Genomic DNA, 18,596 nt, shown 5'->3' with positions numbered 1-18,596 from the left:
CAGAAGCTGATGATGCCCCTGGCCAGTCTGGGGGACATGGGTTTGACCAGAGCAGGCAACGCGGGCAGCATACAGCAGAGGCGCTCATCTGTCGGGTGGGCACAGAGGCGTGGGATCTTCCGGGGTCCTGAGTCTAGCCTCAGAGGCTGGTGTGTCTCCAGGCTGCACCTGGAGCTGTAGGATGGCAGGAGCAGCAGTTCACAGAGGGGCTTTCATTGTCCATTTCCCCGATGGGCAAACTGAGTCCAAGAAGCCACAAGCCAGGTGGGCCAGAGGCAGTTGGCTGGGGCAGCCCAGAGCCAAGCCAGGTCACCCTCTCCCCTGTCTGGCTGCTGCAGGTCCCCGCACCCCTGGGCTTGCCTGAAAGTGGGAGAAGAGCTCTCTTCCTTGTGAAGGGGGACACAGAAGCCACAGCCACATTGGTCCTCCTGCCCTGCAGTGCCCCAGGACCCTGCACATCCCTGGCAGCTCAGGCTCTGCCACCAGCTCCCCCCCTCGGCCTTCCTCCGAGCCCTAGGGTTGGCATCCCCCACCCAGGGCCCCCCAGCGCTGCTCTCCATTCTGATGTCTTGCGAGTACCCCATCTCCAAACTTTTTCCTCCTGGGGTAGTGGGGGTAAGTGAGCCTCTCTGGCGAGGCACTCACGCAGCTGAGCTCCGCGTGTACAACAGTCGCTTAATAAACGCAGGGGTGAGCCTGCAGCTCCCGGAGTCCCCTCGCGTTTCAACCCCAGGCGGGCAGGCAGAAGTGTCCTTCGCCCCCGGGATTTCTGTGCTGCTCACGCCTCCGGGCTCAGCCTGTGCAGCTCCTCTGTGAAGCCTCCCTGACACGTTTCACCCACAGAGACCACCCCTCTCTACACGGCCCCCTCCCTCCCAGCCTTCCGGGGCCTGAGCCCCTGGTGGGCGGCCGGGTGCTAACCGGGACTGCGCGCTGTGCAAACAGAAGCCTGCGCTCGGGCTCTCTGTGCGCCCGCCCCGCGCGGGGCCGCCCTCAGCGCAGGGCCCAGCGGTGCGACTGGGGGCCTCGCCGCGGAGCCGCGCTCCCACGCCCTCCGAGACCGCCGGGCGCCCCCGTCCCGCCCCGCCCCCTCTAATCCCCTCCGCGGGCAGAGGCGAGGCTAGCCGCGGTCCCGCCCCCGGACCGCCCCAGGGGAGGGGCGTGTCCCCGCGCCCGAGCGGGCCAGAGCGGGCGTGGTCGGGGCGGGGCGGGGCGGGCGCAGGCCGGCCCCCACTGGCTGCCGCGCGCCGGGCAGCCCGGGCTCAGTGCGCGGTGGCGGCGGCGGCGGCGGCGGCGCGGGTAGCTGGCGCCGCGCGGTCCAGCTCGGCCGGGCGCACGGTCGCACCGCCGAGCCGACGGCCGGAGGGACGGGGCGCAGGCGCTGGGTCGGCGGGCAGCGATCGCGAGCCAGAGCCGCGCTCAGTGAGTCGGGCGCCCGCTGCTGCCAGGTCGGTGCGTGGGGACCCGGCGGGCGCGAGGGGTCCAGGCGGGCGCGCGGCAGGTCCAGAGCGCGCGGCGGGCTCGGATCCCGAGCGGTCTCTGCGGCGGGGCCCGGCCGGGGCGCGGGCTTCCAGCTCTGGAAAGTTTGCAGCCGCCGCCGCCGCCGCCCTGGGAGGGCTCTGCAGCAGCCAGGGAGGGAAGGGGGAGGGAGGGACCGCGGCGGGGAGGCGGCGGCCGGCGCCAGGCGGCCCGGGAGCCCTGGGCGGCGGCGGCGGGCGGGGCGGACGGGGATCGGAGGGGCCAGGGCGCAGGAGCCCTGCCACCGCCGCCTCCGCCCCTGCGCGCCCGAGTAACGAGTTGCCTGCCTCCTCCAACAGACTCCCGAGTGGCTTCCTCCCGCCGGTGCCAGAACCGGGCCATGGGGGGCAGCATGCTGGCGCGCGCCGCCTGAGGACGTCGTAACACCCGCCCCAGCTATGGGCGCCCCGGCTTGCGCCCTCGCGTTCTTTGTGGCCGTGGCAGTCGTGATGACCGGCGCCGTCTCCGGGTCCCCGGGCATGGAGCAGCGCGTCGTGCGGAGAGCAGCAGGTACGAAAGGACCCGACGGGTACTGGGAAGGGGCACGGGGCCCCGGCAGGCAGAAGCGTCGAGGCCGGGGAACGGGCGCCTGGGTGGGTGTGGGGCGCCGGAGATCTGAGTGGGCCCCAGGGCTTGCTCTGGGCTGGCATAGCGGGGCCAGCGTCCGGGTTTCTGCCGCCCTCCCTCCCCGGGGATCGGGGCCAGAGCTGGCGCGGCAGTTTGTGGGGCGCCTGGAGCCGCAGGGCTGCCACCCAAGTGCGAGGCTGCGGCGGCGAGCCGGGCACCGCGGTGGCGTCCGCAACCCCCGCCCCCAGCGGTTCCCCAGTGGGGCGCAGCCTGCTCCCGGGCGCTGTCGGGAGGGCTCGGGGACTGCGTTTCCACGATTCCGATTGTTCCGTGGGTTCTGCACTGACGGACAGTTTCTGCTGTTGGTACCTCTCCCCCAGCCCCCTTCGGGCCCCAGTTCGTGGCCAGCTTCAGCCAAAGCGAGAGGTTGGACTTTGGAGGGAGGGTATGAGAGTGCGTCAGCCCGGGGCCGGGGCCAGCCCCTCAGTGGCCTGTATGACCAGGTGACACCTAGTGCCTCCGTTTCCCCCCACCCAGCTCTCATGCCCTGTGAGTTAAGATGACTGCCCCCAGGGGTGCGCAGCGAACGCCAGGCGGGGGCCGGGAGGTGAGAGGGCGGATGTCCGAGCGATGTGGAGCCACGGAACCCCGCTGGCGGTCAAGGTCCAGCGGGACGTCGAGGGTCTGCGAGGAGGGCCCGTAGAGCCTGGGCAGGGGCGGGGCGGGAGCGCGTCTTGGCATCGGGCCCTGCCCCGCACACGCACAAGGCCCTCGAGGTGCAGCGCGCGCTGCCCCACGCTGCGCCCGGCCGAGCGCTCCGGGTGCCCACGCCCCGCACACGCGCTGCCAGGCCCCCGGCGGCGGCCGGGCAGAGAGGAGAGGCCGGGTAGGAGGCCGTAGGGAGCCCGCCCCCTGGAGACCGCCAACTCCGGGGCGCTGGCGAGGACCGGTGCGGGCGAGGGGGCTGCGCGCACAGCTGTCCCCAGCCCGGCGGCCGCGCGGAGGGAGGCCTTCGCCCGGTGAGCTCACGCCCCACCCGGGCGAGACCCGAACAGCCGCTCCTTTGTACCTCGGCGCGGCCACAGACCGCGCATTGATGGCGGCCGGGCCTCGCGGGGAGGTGTGAGTCGAGCGGCTGCGGGCGCGCAGTGCCAGGGAGGCGGCGGCCGCGGGCTGGACGGAGGCAGATGGCGGCCCGCCCCTCCCTGCGTCCCCCGCGCCCCTTCCTCCGGCGGCGGCTGCGGCCTCCCGGAACAATGTCATTTTTTTATGAATGAAAGTGGGCTCGGCGCTTGAATGTGCGTGTCATTCAGCGGCGTGACAGAGGCCGTCGGGAGGTCAGGGCGCGCTTTTAGCGCTTGCTAGGGCGGCCCCCGCTTCCAGGGGCGCAGAATAGGCGGCCGCGGGGGGAGCCCCGAATTAGCATTCGCATTCAGATAAAGATATTACTCCCTACGGCCGGGGAATGTCAACTAGCCCCGGGGGAGGGGCGGTGGGCGGAGCTCCAGACCTCCCGGACCCCCTGCGGCGCGGAGGTGGGGCAGTGGCCCCCTCCTTCCCCGCCTCGGGGAACTGGCAGCGCCCCCACCAGATGCGGGCCTGGGGTAGAGCGTCCTGAGGACCCCACCAAGGGGCTGGGGTGCCCGCGCACCGGGGCCCCTGTCCCCGCAGTAAAGTTGGTGAAACAGGTAGTGAGTTGATAGGTCAATAAACCTAATCCGGTTCCTGAAGGAGCTGGGCCACCGGCCAGGCAGTAAAAATACAAAGGCCTCGTGAAATTTACAAAGGTCCCAGCCTGGCACTTTCCCGGGGAACATAAATTACGGAGCCGGAGCTGGTAGGGGTCACGGACACTGGGGAAGGTGTCCGCTGCTGGACTGCCCTGGCCACCCCAGGCCCCGCCAGGGCAGCCTCCATTTCCACACAAAGCCACTGGCGGGGGCCCCTACCAGGCAGGAAGGTTGATGGGGACCCACCCACCCAGGAGGGGTCTCTGGGGGGGGTGCAGGGCACTTCCCAGGAAGGCACTGGCTGCACCCTCCCCCACCTGCTCCTCATCAGGGCTGGACTTTGAGCCCCACGGGCCTCTGGGTGGTTCATTAACCTGGGCTGAGCCTGAGGCTGGACTTCTGGCCTCTGAGCCCCTGCATTGAGCCAAGGATGCCCCAGCCCCCCCAGGCCCTCAAGTCCCACTTGGGGCCCTATCTGGGGCCTGGTACGCCCCATTTTACAGTTGAACCTAGAGAGGAGCTAGGGGTCTCCTTGAGCGGGTGGCCAGGCCGGCCTGAGTGATTTACAAGTGAATGAACGGTGAGGAGCCTCTTCAGGCTGGGGGACCAGGGGGCTCCCTGACCCCAGGCCCTGCTGGGCCCGAGGCTGCTGGCTGCCCACCCTGGTTCTGGTTGCTTTCCTGCAGCCTCAGTTTCCTCCCCTGTGCAGGATAACGGAAGGGTTGTTGGAGGATTAGGCTGGATAATCCTGTAAGCCCTCATTAGTCCGCCAGGTCTCCGGATCCCACCCCCTTTTTTTTTTCTCACTTTGTTATGAAACTTTTCATATCGTTTCCGGGTGGGAGGTGACTGGGGAGGCAGGAAGACCATGACTTCAGGGTCCCTTTGGGGCGCGCCTCCCGGCTATTTAAAGCACGTACCTGGCATCAGAGAGCTTCGCGCATATCCAGAACCAGAGGGCTTTGCTCTTCCTCCGTCATCAGCTCCAGGCGGCTCCTTTGAATCGGGTCTGGATTTGATGCTTGTTCCCTGGGGTCTCCTCCAGGCCCCTCTCATGGAGGGTGGCCCGACCCTTGCACACCCCACATGCATTGAGCGGGTCTCAACTGTAGTGACCCCAAACCGGGAGCGAGTTTCCCCCAGCAGGGGTCGCAGCCCTCTGGAGCAGACTGGCTCCGCTCCGGCTGCGGCCTGGTGGACATCAATCCTGGGGTGTAGCCCCGGGGCAGGGGGGGTCTCGCGCCCCCTATTTTCACCGGCTCCAGTGCTTTAACTGCTTGGGGTGGCCCCCCTGGCCCGCCAGTGGGGGAAACTGAGTCACGGGGCCCATGAGTGGCAGAGTCAGGAGGATTCTGGGCCCGGGAGATGTGCCCGCAGGCCCGGCTTGGCCCCTCCAGGACACAGTACCCCTTGGCGGCCCTCTCACCGAGCTCAGGCCTTTGGCGGGGGTGCAGGCTGGAACAGGTGCTGTGGGACCCACAGGGGCGGACGTTCCGCCTCTGCCCACCCCCGCATGGCATGTGGGCACCGACCATGGCACAGACGACATTTGTCTTCCGACGTGTGTGGCGCCAGTGCCTGTGTGGGTGTGGACGGGCCCCCTGTTGTTGATCAAGAAAGCCTCCTTCCTGAGGCCATTGTGGTGGGAGCTGAGTAGCCCACAGCATGTGCCCTCACCGCCCCTAGGCAGAGTGCCCCCTCGGGCCCTGCCCATCACTCTGTGTCCCCCTGCCTGACGCCACCGCCGCCACCCCCTTGGCGTTGCCTGGTCTCCCCCGGGTCCTCTGTGGCACAGAGTGGATTGGATCTGCAGGAAGTGGAGGTGCTACTGCCGTCCCTGCCCTGGTCTGGAGGTCCCTGGCCTCTACGGCCACCTAGTGGGGCAGGGTGCTGGGCAGGTCAGGGGCCGGCCCTCGGCAGAGTGCAGGGCCCTCTGTGCCCCAACACCGGCCAGTGGCTGCCGGCCGTGGCTGGCCCGGAGGCCGTGCTGGGTCATCCCAGCCCCCTGCTGGACCAGGTTGAAGCGAATACTTGTGCGGATGGCTTGACCTGCCTTCGCCACCCAGACCAAACCGGAACCGACCACTGTTGCCCTTGGGCCGGGGCCTGGGGCTGAGGTAGCCACAGCCAGCCTGTTCTTGGCCTTCTGGGGGGCCTCAGCCGGCTCCCGGCACTGGGTGGTCCCCACATAACACCGTGGCCAGGACTGGGGGTCTGGAAGTCAGGCCAGGAGCCCCCTGACTGTGGGGACCCTGGGGATGCAGACCCCATGGGCGCTTCAGGGACCCTTCTGGTGGGCACCGAGCTTGTGGAACCTCCTGAGGTGGGGGGCAGAATGGGGCCCGTCAGAGGAGCCAGGGACTGGCGTGGCCAGAATGGGCAGCTGGGCCCTCGAATCTAGGCCGTGCGTCGGCAGAATGACAAGTAACGGTGTGACCAACCCAGCTGGGTCTGCGTGGTGGGACCACCCACCCCTGTCCCGGGCCCAAAGCCCAGGCTGCCTGCCTGCGCCCTGCATTGTCCAGCTCTGGCAGGGAGACCTGGGGGGCTGATCAGCCCCTGGGTCCCAGGCCTTGTTGGTCCCTTGGGATCTGGGCAGCCACTGGTCAGGGGAGGGGCACAGGGACCACAGTGGACATACGCCCTCGGCAAGGACCCTCCACCCCGACTTCTCGGCACCTGCAGGGAGAGGTGGGCCGGGCCTCCTTAGCCTGGCCCGACGGTCCCTGCTCTGGCCTCGCCGCCAGCCGAGTCTGCAGTCTTCCTCCCCTCGCCTGTGTCCTCATCTGTAAGATGAGGGGTCCTAGGTCCCCTTACCCCACTGGCCTGTGAGTCCCCATTGGCCAGAACTGGTACCATGTCTATGTATTTCTAGTCTCCTTCTGGGTATGTGTTCTCTCTAATTTACTGCTGAGGTGTAGTCTGAGTCGGGGTTCAGGCTGTTCATGCCCCTGAGAGCCTCCACTCTGGGCTGGCCTTGCCTGCGTCAGCTTGGAGCTGTTCTGGAAGGCTTGGGGGTGTTGTCTGACTGCCGTGCTCCCTTCTGGTGCTGGGCAGGTCCCGAACCGGTTTTGAAGCCAAGATGAGGGGTGGGGGGCACCAAGTGGGAGCCCCCTCCTGGGATGAATTGTCTTGTCACTACCCCGGTCATCCCCACCTCTGAGCCTCTGTTTTAGCTGAGGTCGGCCAAAGACAGCACGCCCACCTCCTTTGCTGCTGCCCGTGAGGTCGGAGCGGATGTTGCATTTCTAAGTCACTGAAAAGAATCACAGGAAAACTGGACACTCTGAAATCGGAGTGTCCGTGTCCACATACAGTGCTGGACTGGAGAGGCCCCTCCGTGTCCTCGCGTGTTCTCTACATAAGCGCTACCATGGCAGGGTCGTCCTCGGGACGGAGACCTGTTGGCACTTTGAACAGTGCCCGCGCCCCGGCCCTGTGGGACAGTCGGCGGGGTCACAGGCTCTTCCCTCTCCTGGGCCCACCTCAGAACCCCCAGGCCCCAGACGGCCCCCGGCTGCGGCCTCCCCCCGGCGCCCCTGGTTTGGGGTGCGCCTGCCTCATGGGCCCCCATCTTGCCCGCAGAGGTCCCGGGCCCTGAGCCTGGCCAGCAGGAGCTGGTCTTTGGCAGCGGGGACACCGTGGAGCTGAGCTGCCACTTGCCCGCGGGGGCTCCCTCAGGGCCCACGGTCTGGGTGAAGGACGGCGTGGGGCTGGCACCCTCAGACCGCATCCTGGTGGGGCCGCAGCGGCTGCAGGTGCTCAACGCCTCCCATGAGGACGCCGGGGCCTACAGCTGCCGCCAGCGCCTCCCGCAGATTGTCCTGTGCCACTTCACCGTGCGCGTGACAGGTAGGGCCTGCTGGGGCCCACGACGCTCCCGAGCGGCACCGTGCCCTAGGGTCCTGGTGGTCGTGGGGGAGAGGAGGCCCCCAGGAGGCGCCGTCGGAGTGAGGGGCCCCTGCCTGCTTGCGGGGCCACCTCCCATATTTCCCTCTCACCTGCGCTACAGATGCTCCGTCCTCAGGAGACGATGAAGATGGGGAGGACGAGGCCGAAGACACAGGTGAGACCGGGTTCCAGGCACGCGGGGCTGCCCAGGGCTGGGGACCGACCTCCCACCTGGGGCCCTGCTCACCAGGCAGGGGAGAGACCAAGGTCTGGGGGCCACCTCCGTGGGGACCCCTTAGTGTGGGGTGGCAGCGATGCATGCCCAGCTCTGGGCTCTGGGTGGCAGGTGACAGGTGGGATGGGGCACCGTGCTGTGGGGAGGGGACCAGGGCCCAGGGCTCCAGGAGCAGCCGGGGGGCCCGTGTGGCCGGGGCTGGGGGAGCGAGGCCTGTGGGCGAGGTGGCCCGTCCCACGTGTGACTGAGACAGGGCAGGCGGCAGTGGACAGAGGGGTCAGGGCCAGTGGGGGGCGACTGAGACAGTGTGGGTGGGAGAGGAGCGTGGCGCTGAGCACCAGGGACAGCAGGTCCGAGCGTATTCACTGTGAAGGGGCTGCCGGCGGTGCTTTCCGGTGACAGGCTGAGGGTGACAGTGCCCAGGTACTTGGGCCTGGAACAGTGAGCAGCATGGGCTTTGCCCAGCGGGCAGGGGCCGGTTCGGGGAGGTGGCATCTGGCTTTGGAGGAGCTGAGTTTGAGATGCCCCAAGATGCGAGACGGGGGTGAGGGCCCCGGCGGGTGCCCCGCCGCCTCCCGCCTGTCCCCTGTGTGTCCCGCTCAGTCTGGCCGTCCCAGGCAGGGGGTTGGCGTTCTTCTTCCTGAGTGGGCTCAGGGACACTGAGCAGGGTTGCTGGCAGAGCTGCCTTCCTGAAGGCATCGTGGTCTCCAGTCCCAGGGAACAGCCCCTCCCTGCCGGGCTCCCTGGGCCACCCTGGGGTCTCTGACACCGGCCCCCGGAGCTCTGGAGGCGCCTCTCCCCGGCGCCTGCCCACACTGCTCCCCACCCGGGCTTCAGCACCCTCTCGGAGATGGCAGCAGGGTCGCGGGGAAGGGCTCCCTCCCTCCTGGGGACACCCACCCAGCCTCCCCGCGGTGGGAATGCAGCCTCACCCCAGCCCCAAGGGAGAAAAGCCAGTTGGGCTGTGAGGATGGGGGTGGGACGGTCCTGGAAAACAGGATGGGGGAGCAGGGCCTCCCAGACACCCTGTCACCGCGTCCCCACCTGGTGCCCAGGGTGCGGAGGGTGGTCCGGGGTCTCGCAGGTTCCAGCGGCTCCTGGCCGGTCTCAAGGCTCCGGGTTCTGCCGGTGGCTGGGTCTTGCCTCCCGGTAAGCTCCCAAGGCCTGGCCCTGCCCGTGCATCCAGCTGGGCTTCCTAACCCAGCGTGACCTGGTCCCTCTGCGGGCTGCATCTCCCCTCTGATGGGCCTGCCTGGGTGGGTGGGTGCTCCCCTGGGAGGACACCTTTGCGTCGTGAAGGCTCCTGGGCCGTGGTGTGGCACCCGGGGCCCTCTTGGCTGGAGCAGGCTTGAGGGAAGTGGACGGGAAGGGAGGGGACCTGGCTTTTGAATGCCGGGAGGTGGCACTGCGGCCACCGAAGCCTTGTCCAGCCCAGGCAGGGGTCTTCAAAAGGCCAACATTTCCTACACAGGAGGGGAGACTGAGGCTGGAGCGGGGCAGGCAGGCCTCTACTCCCACCCTGGTCACAGCCTTCCCGTGCCCCTCTGCCAGCAGGGGCCCCTTACTGGACGCGGCCCGAGCGGATGGACAAGAAGCTGCTGGCGGTGCCGGCGGCCAACACGGTTCGCTTCCGCTGCCCAGCCGCCGGCAACCCCACCCCGTCCATCTCCTGGCTGAAGAACGGCAAGGAGTTCCGAGGCGAGCACCGCATCGGGGGCATCAAGGTGGGCCCGGCGGGGGGCGCTGGGGCCTCGGCACCGGCCAGCAGGGCACAGCCCGCTGTCCACTCACCCGTGTCTACCTGCAGCTGCGGCACCAGCAGTGGAGCCTGGTCATGGAGAGCGTGGTGCCTTCGGACCGCGGCAACTACACGTGCGTCGTGGAGAACAAGTTTGGCAGCATCCGGCAGACGTACACCCTGGACGTGCTGGGTGAGGCCCGGGCTGGCGGGTGCGGGCGGCAAGCAGGCGTGGGTCAGGCAGCCTCTGAGCACCCCCTGCCCCGCAGAGCGCTCCCCGCACCGGCCCATCCTGCAGGCGGGGCTGCCCGCCAACCAGACGGCGGTGCTGGGCAGCGACGTGGAATTCCACTGCAAAGTGTACAGCGACGCGCAGCCCCACATCCAGTGGCTCAAGCATGTGGAGGTGAACGGCAGCAAAGTGGGGCCCGACGGCACGCCCTATGTCACGGTGCTCAAGGTGGGTCCCGCCGCTGGCTGGGTGGGGCAGGCGGGCTGGGGCGTGGGGGGCTCCTTGCAGGTGAGCCTTCAGGCCCGGCCCCGCAGGGGCCCCCTTCGCCGGGGACAGGGAGGGCATCCCAGGCAGGAGGCCTGTCGTGTTTAAGGGATGGGGGTCGGGGCACAGGCTTTGGACCTGCGGGGAGAAGCAGTGGGGGGTCGGTTCGGGAGGTGGGGCCCGGCCCGGCACGCCAGGACCTACAGTGAGCCCTGTGTCCTTGCGCCCTTATCTGCCTTCAGATGGCCACCCGCCCACCTCGCTGGGCCCTCAGGGCAGGACCGCCTGAGCTTTGTTCCCACAGCCCCGGGGGTGGGGGACCCCCGAGTTGGGGTGATTGCGACACTTGCAGCCCAAAGAGAAACATCTGTTTAGAGATGAGATGGGCCTGCGGGGCGGGAGCAGGGGTCCAGACAGGCCGCGGGGCAGTGGCGGGTGCTCTCGGCCCAGCCGTGTGGCAGCCGGGGCCCCCGCGGTGGGCAGCTCCAGTGCCCTGGGAGGGCCTCTCTGAGCGCCACCAGCCAGGGCTGTGCTCCGGGCTGTTGGGGTGGATGAGGGGAAGGCGCATCCGCCGAGACGACAGCCGCCGCTGTGAGGTGCCTGCAAGCCGCCTCCAGGCAGCCTTCCTAGCTGGCACAGCCTAGTCGGCCCATCCATTCCTTGGGGGTCTCAGAGCCTCAGAGCCTGGGGTCTAGACAGGCCCGCTCCTGCGCGGCCACTTCCATGCCCGGCGGGGCTTCCGCACCTGAGCCGGGTCTCTTGTCCCTGCAGTCGTGGATCAGTGAGAGTGTGGAGGCCGACGCGCGCCTCCGCCTGGCCAATGTGTCCGAGCGCGACGGGGGCGAGTACCTCTGTCGAGCCTCCAATTTCATAGGCGTGGCTGAGAAGGCCTTTTGGCTACGTGTTCACGGGCCCCAAGCAGGTAACAACTCTGTCCCACGCCTGCCTGGCACGCCGAGCTCCAGCTCCGACGCCCTGGCCCTGCGCCCACCTGCACGCCCCGCCGCTCGTGCCCCGTCCCCGGCTCACCCTCTGCTCCTGGTGCGGCCACATCTGCGCCGCCTCTGCACCGCCGCCCCTCTGACCTCCGCCGTGACCGCCTGCTTTGAGCCCCCGTGGCCTGTGCTGACCTGCCTGCACCCCCCCAAACCCGTGTGCACTCCTTCCCACCCCCCTGCCCCAGAGGACCTCAGCCCCGAGGCCGGGCCCGGAGAGCCCGTCTTCCGCTGCTCGCGCTCTGTGCTCTTCCTCCATCTCGCTCTCTCTGGCCCCGCCTCCCGCTGCTGCTTGCTTCCTGCCCGTCTCTCTGCCGCCTGCCTGCCTGCCCCCTCCTGGTGCGCGCTAACCCCTCCTGCTGTGCCGCCGGTCGCACGCCTGGCTCACCTGGGACAGAGGACTTGCCGGTGGAGGGACTGGCTTCGGGCTCGGTGTGGACGCACGAGGCAGAGGGCCCTCGGCCGCCGTGGCCGTGGCCGTGGTGGCGGTGGCGGCGTTTTCCTTGCAGCCTGGCTGGATCGTCGCCGCGTGGACTCTGGCTGTGGTGCCCGCGGGAGGTGCTGGCGCTCTCCTATCGCGCTCTGTTCTCTCTTTGTAGACGGCGGGCGCTAACACCACCGACAAGGAGCTAGAGGTTCTGTCCTTGCGCAATGTCACCTTTGAGGACGCGGGGGAGTACACGTGTCTGGCGGGCAATTCTATCGGGTTTTCCCATCACTCTGCGTGGCTGGTGGTGCTGCCAGGTACCAGCTCCTGCTGCGCTCGCTCTGCGCCTGTCCTCTCGGGGCTGCAGCTCGGGACACGCCAACGCCGCCAGGGACAGGCAGGGGACTGCAGAGCCCTCGAGCCAGGCCCTGTGCCTGGTATGGGGACAGAGCCCACACGGCCCTGTCTTGGCCCAGAGGGCCTCCCTCAAGCGCCCCATCCCAATGGGGTCCCCAGCAGCTGATACGGTGGCTTTGGTGTCTCCCGGGTGGCGGGTGAGGGTGCCGCTGGCTCCGCTGGGCTCTTTCTGTCCTGGGTCTGCCCCTCCTGGCCCAGGCATTTCTGGCTGCTGGACCTTCAACGAGTAGACCCTTCAGGCCTCAGCACCCGCAGCAGGGGAGCTGAGCCCCCGGCCCGGCCCAGGGCGGCCCGCGGGGGCTCCTGAGAGGCTGGGCCAGGCCCCCAACGCCCGTGTCTTTGCAGCTGAGGAGGAGCTGGTGGAGGCTGGTGAGGCTGGCAGTGTGTATGCAGGTGTCCTCAGCTACGGGGTGGGCTTCCTTCTCTTCATCCTGGTGGTGGCCGCTGTGACCCTCTGCCGCCTGCGCAGCCCCCCCAAGAAGGGCCTGGGCTCGCCCGCCGTGCACAAGGTCTCCCGCTTCCCGCTCAAGCGACAGGTAACAGAAAGTAGATACCAGGTTCCGAGCCGCCCGTGCCCCTGCCCCGGCCTCCCGGGCTCCCACGCTCAGTCCCCTTCCTAGTGTCAAGGCCTGGGGCCTGGGGCCTGCCCGGGGACAGCCCCTCTGCTGTGGGGGGCGCCGAGCCCTCCCTGGTCTCCGTGGTCACCGCACAGAGCCGGGTCACTCTGGGCACAACATTTTAGAAGTCTTTGCTCAGTGCTGCGCAGGAGTCAGGCAGCCATCCCAGGCCCGGCCTCGGCCTACGGTCCGAGGGGGCCGCACCCTCGCCCCCGCGCCCCGGTCGTGCGGCCCCGCGGCACCAACCTGCCCCTGCTGACCCAAGCAGGTGTCCTTGGAGTCCAGCTCGTCCATGAGCTCCAACACGCCTCTGGTGCGGATCGCTCGGCTGTCCTCGGGGGAGGGCCCCGCGCTGGCCAATGTCTCTGAGCTCGAGCTGCCTGCCGACCCCAAGTGGGAGCTGTCCCGGGCCCGGTAAGTGGTGTGCCAAGGCCTGGGGCCCTGGCCCAGGGGGACAGGGGGCGCACACACGGTGGGGGCCAGTGGCGGGGAGGGGCCCCACTCAGACCCGGCTGCATTCAGATGGGAATCAGGTAGGCCACTGCCGGAGATGGGGCTGGGGCGTGGTGGGGAAGACCCGCCCCTGGAAAAGTGCTCTCACCGGCCCAGAAGTGGGGGGTGCGAGGTCCTCCACCAGCATGAGCAGGGTCGCTGGGGCGAGGGTGGCGGGCTTCCTGGAGGCAGTGGCACTGCACCTCAGGCTGCCTGGGACAGTGCCTCGAGCGGGCGGGCGTGCTCATCGCTTCTCTGCTTTTGCCTCCAGGCTGACTCTGGGCAAGCCTCTCGGGGAGGGCTGCTTCGGCCAGGTGGTCATGGCAGAGGCCATCGGCATCGACAAGGACCGGGCTGCCAAGCCTGTCACGGTGGCGGTGAAGATGCTGAAAGGTGAGGGAGGGACGTGGCCAGGGGAGCCTGGGCCAGGCTGGGGCGGCCCAGTCTGATAAGACCCCCTCCCCGCACAGATGACGCCACAGATAAGGACCTGTCGGACCTGGTGTCCGAGATGGAGATGATGAAGATGATCGGAAAACACAAGAACATCATCAACCTGCTGGGAGCCTGCACGCAGGGCGGTGGGTGCTGGGCCCACGGCGGGCGGCGGGTGGCCCCCAGGTGCAGCCCCCTCTGAGACCCCCGTGCCCGCAGGGCCCCTGTACGTGCTGGTGGAGTACGCGGCCAAGGGCAACCTGCGGGAGTACCTGCGGGCACGGCGGCCCCCGGGCACGGACTACTCCTTCGACACTTGCCGGCTGCCCGAGGAGCAGCTCACCTTCAAGGACCTGGTTTCCTGCGCCTACCAGGTGGCACGGGGCATGGAGTACCTCGCCTCGCAGAAGGTGAGCACCGGCGGGGCCGGGCCGGGCGGGGGCGGAGGGAGCGGCCGGTGGCGACCGCCTCAACCCCGGTCCTGTCTCCAGTGCATCCACAGGGACCTGGCCGCCCGCAACGTGCTGGTGACCGAGGACAACGTGATGAAGATCGCGGACTTCGGCCTGGCCCGCGACGTGCACAACCTCGACTACTACAAAAAGACCACCAATGTGAGTCCGGCCCGGGGAGGGTGGGGGACTCGAGCCCGGAAGGCGCCTGGCGGTCAACAAGCCCCCTTCCTCCTCCCAGGGCCGCCTGCCCGTGAAGTGGATGGCGCCCGAGGCCTTGTTTGACCGCGTCTACACCCACCAGAGTGACGTGTATGTGGCCCCCAGACCCGGGCGGGGGTGGGGTGGAGAGCCGGGCGGGGCACAGGCCACACCAGGGCAGGGGCCGGGGAGCTGTGAGGCAGAGCTGGGCACCATCGGTAGCCCCCTGCACCCCACTGGGGTCTGTTCTGGGGCTTCCACGTGCACGGGGGACCGCAGGCGGCAGGGTGGGTTGATGGTGCCGTGCCCCGCCGTCCACAGCTGGTCCTTCGGGGTCCTGCTCTGGGAGATCTTCACGCTGGGGGGCTCGCCGTATCCCGGCATCCCCGTGGAGGAGCTCTTCAAGCTGCTGAAGGAAGGCCACCGCATGGACAAGCCGGCCAACTGCACGCACGACCTGTGAGTGCGCGCACCCACCTGTCACCTCGGGACCCCGCTGGGCCCCCACTGACCCCAGCCCCCGGGCAGGGGGAGGGCCGGCCTCGAGGCTGTTCCCAAGCGAGGGGGACTGGCGCCGGTGTGCGGGCGCAGGGCAGGGCCCACCTGAGTGCCGCCCCCAGGTACATGATCATGCGCGAGTGCTGGCATGCCGTGCCCTCCCAGAGGCCCACCTTCAAGCAGCTGGTGGAAGACCTGGACCGCGTACTCACCGTTACATCCACCGACGTGAGTGCAGGCCCCGCTGCCGCCCCCCGCCCCCCCCTCCCCCGCCCCGGGCCTGGATGGCTCAGGAGTTGGAGGTGGCGTAGCACTGACCGCAACCCCCCGGCTCGCCCGCAGGAGTACCTCGACCTATCGGTGCCCTTTGAGCAGTACTCGCCGGGCGGCCAGGACACCCCCAGCTCCGGCTCCTCAGGGGACGACTCCGTGTTCGCCCATGACCTGCTACCCCCGGCCCCACCAGGCAGCGGGGGCTCGCGGACGTGAAGGGCCGCGGCCTGCGGGCCAAGCCCCCATCAACGTGAGTGCGGACCCCAGCCCGCTGTGCTGCCGCAGGTGTGCCGTGACCAACGGGTCTCACCGGCCTGGGCTCAAGACCTGGAACTGGTGGACAGATGGACAGACAACTTCCACGTGTGTGCGTGTGTGCATGCGTGTGTCCTCTGGGGTCCCCGGCGTGCCCGCCCTGCTGTACGGTGACCTCCTGGCCACCTGGGCCGGCAGCACCGGTGGACCGGACATAGAATGTAAGGGGCTCCTCCTGTGGGGCCCCTCAGGGCGGGGAGCCGGGCCCCTCCCCAGGCTCCCCTGACCCCCGCTGCCACCCCACAGGGAGCATCAGGGCGGGCCGGGCTCCAGTGTCCAGAGTGGGCTGAGGCATCCCCTCCAAGTGCCCAAGCTGAGCCTACAGGGAAGCCCCCATGTGGCACACCTCCCACCCAAGTGGCACCTTGCGCCTGGGGTGAGTGTTAGCGGCTCCCCACCTCCAGGCCTCCCCACTTCCCACCCTGCCCCTCAGAGACTGAAATTACGGGTACCTGAAGGCGGGAGCCTTTAACTTCTATCCGAAAGGTTTATTCCAGAAATGAGTGTACATTTATATAAATAGATGCTGTGTATATGATATACACATACATATATATATAAATATCTATATGGAAGAAGGAAGGCTGGTACAACTGAGGCACGGGACCCTGATGGTGCAGGGGCGGGGGTGCCCTAGTCGAGGGAGGCCCCCTGGGGGGCTTGCTGTTGAGACACACGCAAAAACCAGCAGAGGTTGGAGGGGCTTTTCTGGCACTGCAGTTTTGTTTTAAAAATTGTTCCTGGACCTGTATGTTTTTAAAGCTATTTATCGACCCCCAGAGCCCGTGTCCCCATCCTCCCCAGGCTCCTAGCATTCAGCCAGCTGCACGGCAGAGGCTTAAGTTTTAACTTATTAACAGTGAGATGGTTTATGCTTTGTTTAGGGGCATTGCTGAGGGTGTGTCCAGCCCACACCCCAAGGCCAGAGCCAGCCCCCTGGCACCCTAAAGGGTCGTTAATAGTTTGAGATGATTCCGTGAGGATATTTTATTTCCTTTGGCCTTCTTTTGCAGGAGAAGTAGATTTCTATAGGATTTTTCTTTAGGAGATTTATTTTTTTAGACTTCAAAGCAAGCTGGTATTTTCATACAGGTTCTTCTAATTGCCATGTGTTCCAGGCGGGGAGGCAGTTTCGGGGGGCGGGGGCAGCCCTGCATGCAGGTTCAGGTGTTATTAGATCTTACAAGTTTATATATATCTATATATATAATTTATTGAGTTTTTACAAGATGTATTTGCTGTAGATTTAACACTTCTTACGTAATGCTTCTAGACTTTTGTAGCCCGGACTGCTACCTTTCAAAGCTTGGGAGAGAAAGCCACAAATTCAGTTTTGTTACTTTTTGTACCGTTAATGGTCCTGAGTTTGGGCGGCTATTCTCTGCTTGTCAGCGGGCTCAGGGTGTTCTTGGTTCTCAGGGCCCCCAGCCTTGTGGGGGCCAAAGGTGTTGGCCCAAACCAGCAGACGTGCTTTCCAAAAAATAAACAGACAACTGGTTCAGATACATGCTTTCTTGTTTCCTGGAGTCCCGGGCAGCTCCCGGGTGCTCACTGCCCACCTGGGACAAGTCCTGTCATCTGTCCCCTGAGGAGGGAGGGGTCACTAGTTGTTGCTGGAACAACAGCTGCAGGGGTGGGGGCCCCAGACTAGACTGGCTGCCTGGGTCTTGCGCTCTCCAAGGCTTTCCAGCCCAGATCTTTGGCTCAGAGACGACGTGTCCTGGGCAGAGCTAGGGTGAGGGTGATCCGGTGTGCCCAGCTGCACAGGGGCCTGACGCTGGCAGGGTGGAACCTCAGGGTCACCAGTGGTCTTCACTGCCTTGGTCGGGGGTCTCCAAGGGCAGGGAATGCAGGTGATGTGTTTGTGGGGGGGGCGATGGGGGAAATGCTCTGGGCCCGCCCATCCCCCACCTGCCCCCAGCTCGTGGAGTTCAGGGGCCCTGAGGGTCATGTCCAGGTACCTGTTGCTGGTTCCAAGGCCTCCCTCTCCTCACCCTGCCCCCTGGTGTCTGCCTACCCTGTCAGCTGGGGAGGAGGACGTTTCTAGGTGGGTCCCCCCCATGGAGCCCCATGTAGACAAAGCCCTCACCTGGCGCCCTGATTCAACGGTCTGCACTCCTGGCCACACTCCTGCTCCTGGCTGGCTTCCCACCCCCTCCCAGGCCTGGCATCCACCTTGGGCCCCACCATTGCCCCCTGCACTCCGCTGCCACCACTCCTTCAACTTTGGGCAGGTGCTGCATGCTGATGCTCGGCTCGTTGGGGTGCTGAGGACTCAGCCACAGCATCTGGGCCCGTCTACTGCACAGTTCACAGCCTGAGGGAGAGGGAGGACAGAGCAGGGCACCCACCCAGCAGTGGTGGGAGTAAATCTGGGAAGGCTTCGTGGAGGAGGCAACAGTGCCCAGGCCAAGTTGGGGACTAGGGTGGATTCAGGGACAGGTGGCTATGCAGACTCACATCCTCCCTGGGACCCAGCGCTGCCCAGGGCTGGCTGTCCCTCCCCACCCAGCCCCTGCTTTGCCACCTGGTGCCCCTCCCTCTGTCCCTCGTGCCTCACGGTCTTGGACGGTGTGGAATTTTACTCTGGCTTCGAAGAAACTCGCTCCCCTTATTGCTGTGTCCAACTCACCTTCCAGCTGAGGGGGTTTCTGGGGCCTCTTTCTGGAGAGCAGGAGAGGTTGCTAGGAGCTTGGCTCTGGATAACGATGCCGCCCAATACCTGACCGGACTCGGGAAAGCACTCCCGGTCCCCAAGCCCCTCCAGCCTGCCAGAGACCCCGTGTTTGTGTCCAGCGCTCGGGAGACACGCAGCGATAGTGAAGGGGATGGCAAGGAGGCCAGCGAAGGCCAGAGCCTGGAGGGAGGCCAAGGCTGGGAGGCGGCGAGGCAGGCGCAGTGCGGGCGTGGTGCGGGGCCCTCTACCGCTGGCCGGGCCGAGCCCCAGCTCTGCCCCCGGCCTCTCTCCTGCCTGGACCCGGCGGGGCTCCGGGTGCGCGCTCTGCACACCGAGGGGACTGGCTGCGGGCGAGGCGCGGCTTTCCGGGACACCGGTCGGAGACCCGGGGAGGGGCGCTGGTCTGAGAGGGACGGGCCCAGGGGGGCAGGCTGGGACGCCCGACAGGGGAGCTGCTCAGCGCCCCCCGCCCCCCGCCCCGGAACCTCCCCGCCCCACCCCTCCTCCACCCGGCCCCGCCCTCCTCCACCCGGCCCCGCCCCTCCTCACCACTGCCCCGCCCCTCGCCCGCCTGGCCCCGCCCCTCACCTCGGCCCCGCCTCTACCCGCGGCCGGTATCTTC

The 18,596-nt window shown here is 67.4% G+C and overlaps 1 protein-coding gene across 11 annotated transcripts; it reads left to right on the top strand.

Moving 5' to 3' along the window:
• The first annotated feature begins 1,351 nt into the window (after positions 1 to 1,351).
• FGFR3 (fibroblast growth factor receptor 3) lies at positions 1,352 to 16,800 on the top strand. 11 transcript variants are annotated; one of them, XM_060107120.1, is made up of 18 exons: positions 1,352 to 1,448; positions 1,818 to 2,028; positions 7,497 to 7,667; positions 7,828 to 7,881; positions 9,493 to 9,665; positions 9,749 to 9,872; positions 9,949 to 10,139; positions 10,947 to 11,097; positions 12,360 to 12,550; positions 12,897 to 13,045; positions 13,395 to 13,516; positions 13,594 to 13,704; positions 13,778 to 13,968; positions 14,050 to 14,172; positions 14,252 to 14,322; positions 14,533 to 14,670; positions 14,832 to 14,937; positions 15,052 to 16,800. In XM_060107120.1, exons 2-18 carry the CDS (start codon positions 1,917 to 1,919, stop codon positions 15,196 to 15,198), a joined length of 2,325 nt encoding a protein of 774 aa, XP_059963103.1. In that variant the 5' UTR covers positions 1,352 to 1,448; positions 1,818 to 1,916; the 3' UTR covers positions 15,199 to 16,800. The 11 variants fall into 11 exon arrangements, with proteins under 11 accessions (XP_059963103.1, XP_059963093.1, XP_059963085.1 ...); XM_060107110.1 differs by lacking the exon at positions 10,947 to 11,097 and adding an exon at positions 11,770 to 11,914 and having other exon boundaries at positions 7,401 to 7,667; positions 9,496 to 9,665; positions 12,900 to 13,045; XM_060107102.1 differs by lacking the exon at positions 10,947 to 11,097 and adding an exon at positions 11,770 to 11,914 and having other exon boundaries at positions 7,401 to 7,667; positions 9,496 to 9,665.
• The last annotated feature ends 1,796 nt before the right edge of the window (positions 16,801 to 18,596 follow it).

This window comes from Mesoplodon densirostris, chromosome 1, assembly GCF_025265405.1.
Source record: "Mesoplodon densirostris isolate mMesDen1 chromosome 1, mMesDen1 primary haplotype, whole genome shotgun sequence".
NCBI lineage: Eukaryota > Metazoa > Chordata > Mammalia > Artiodactyla > Ziphiidae > Mesoplodon > Mesoplodon densirostris.
This window is presented reverse-complemented; position numbering and strand designations above follow the sequence as displayed.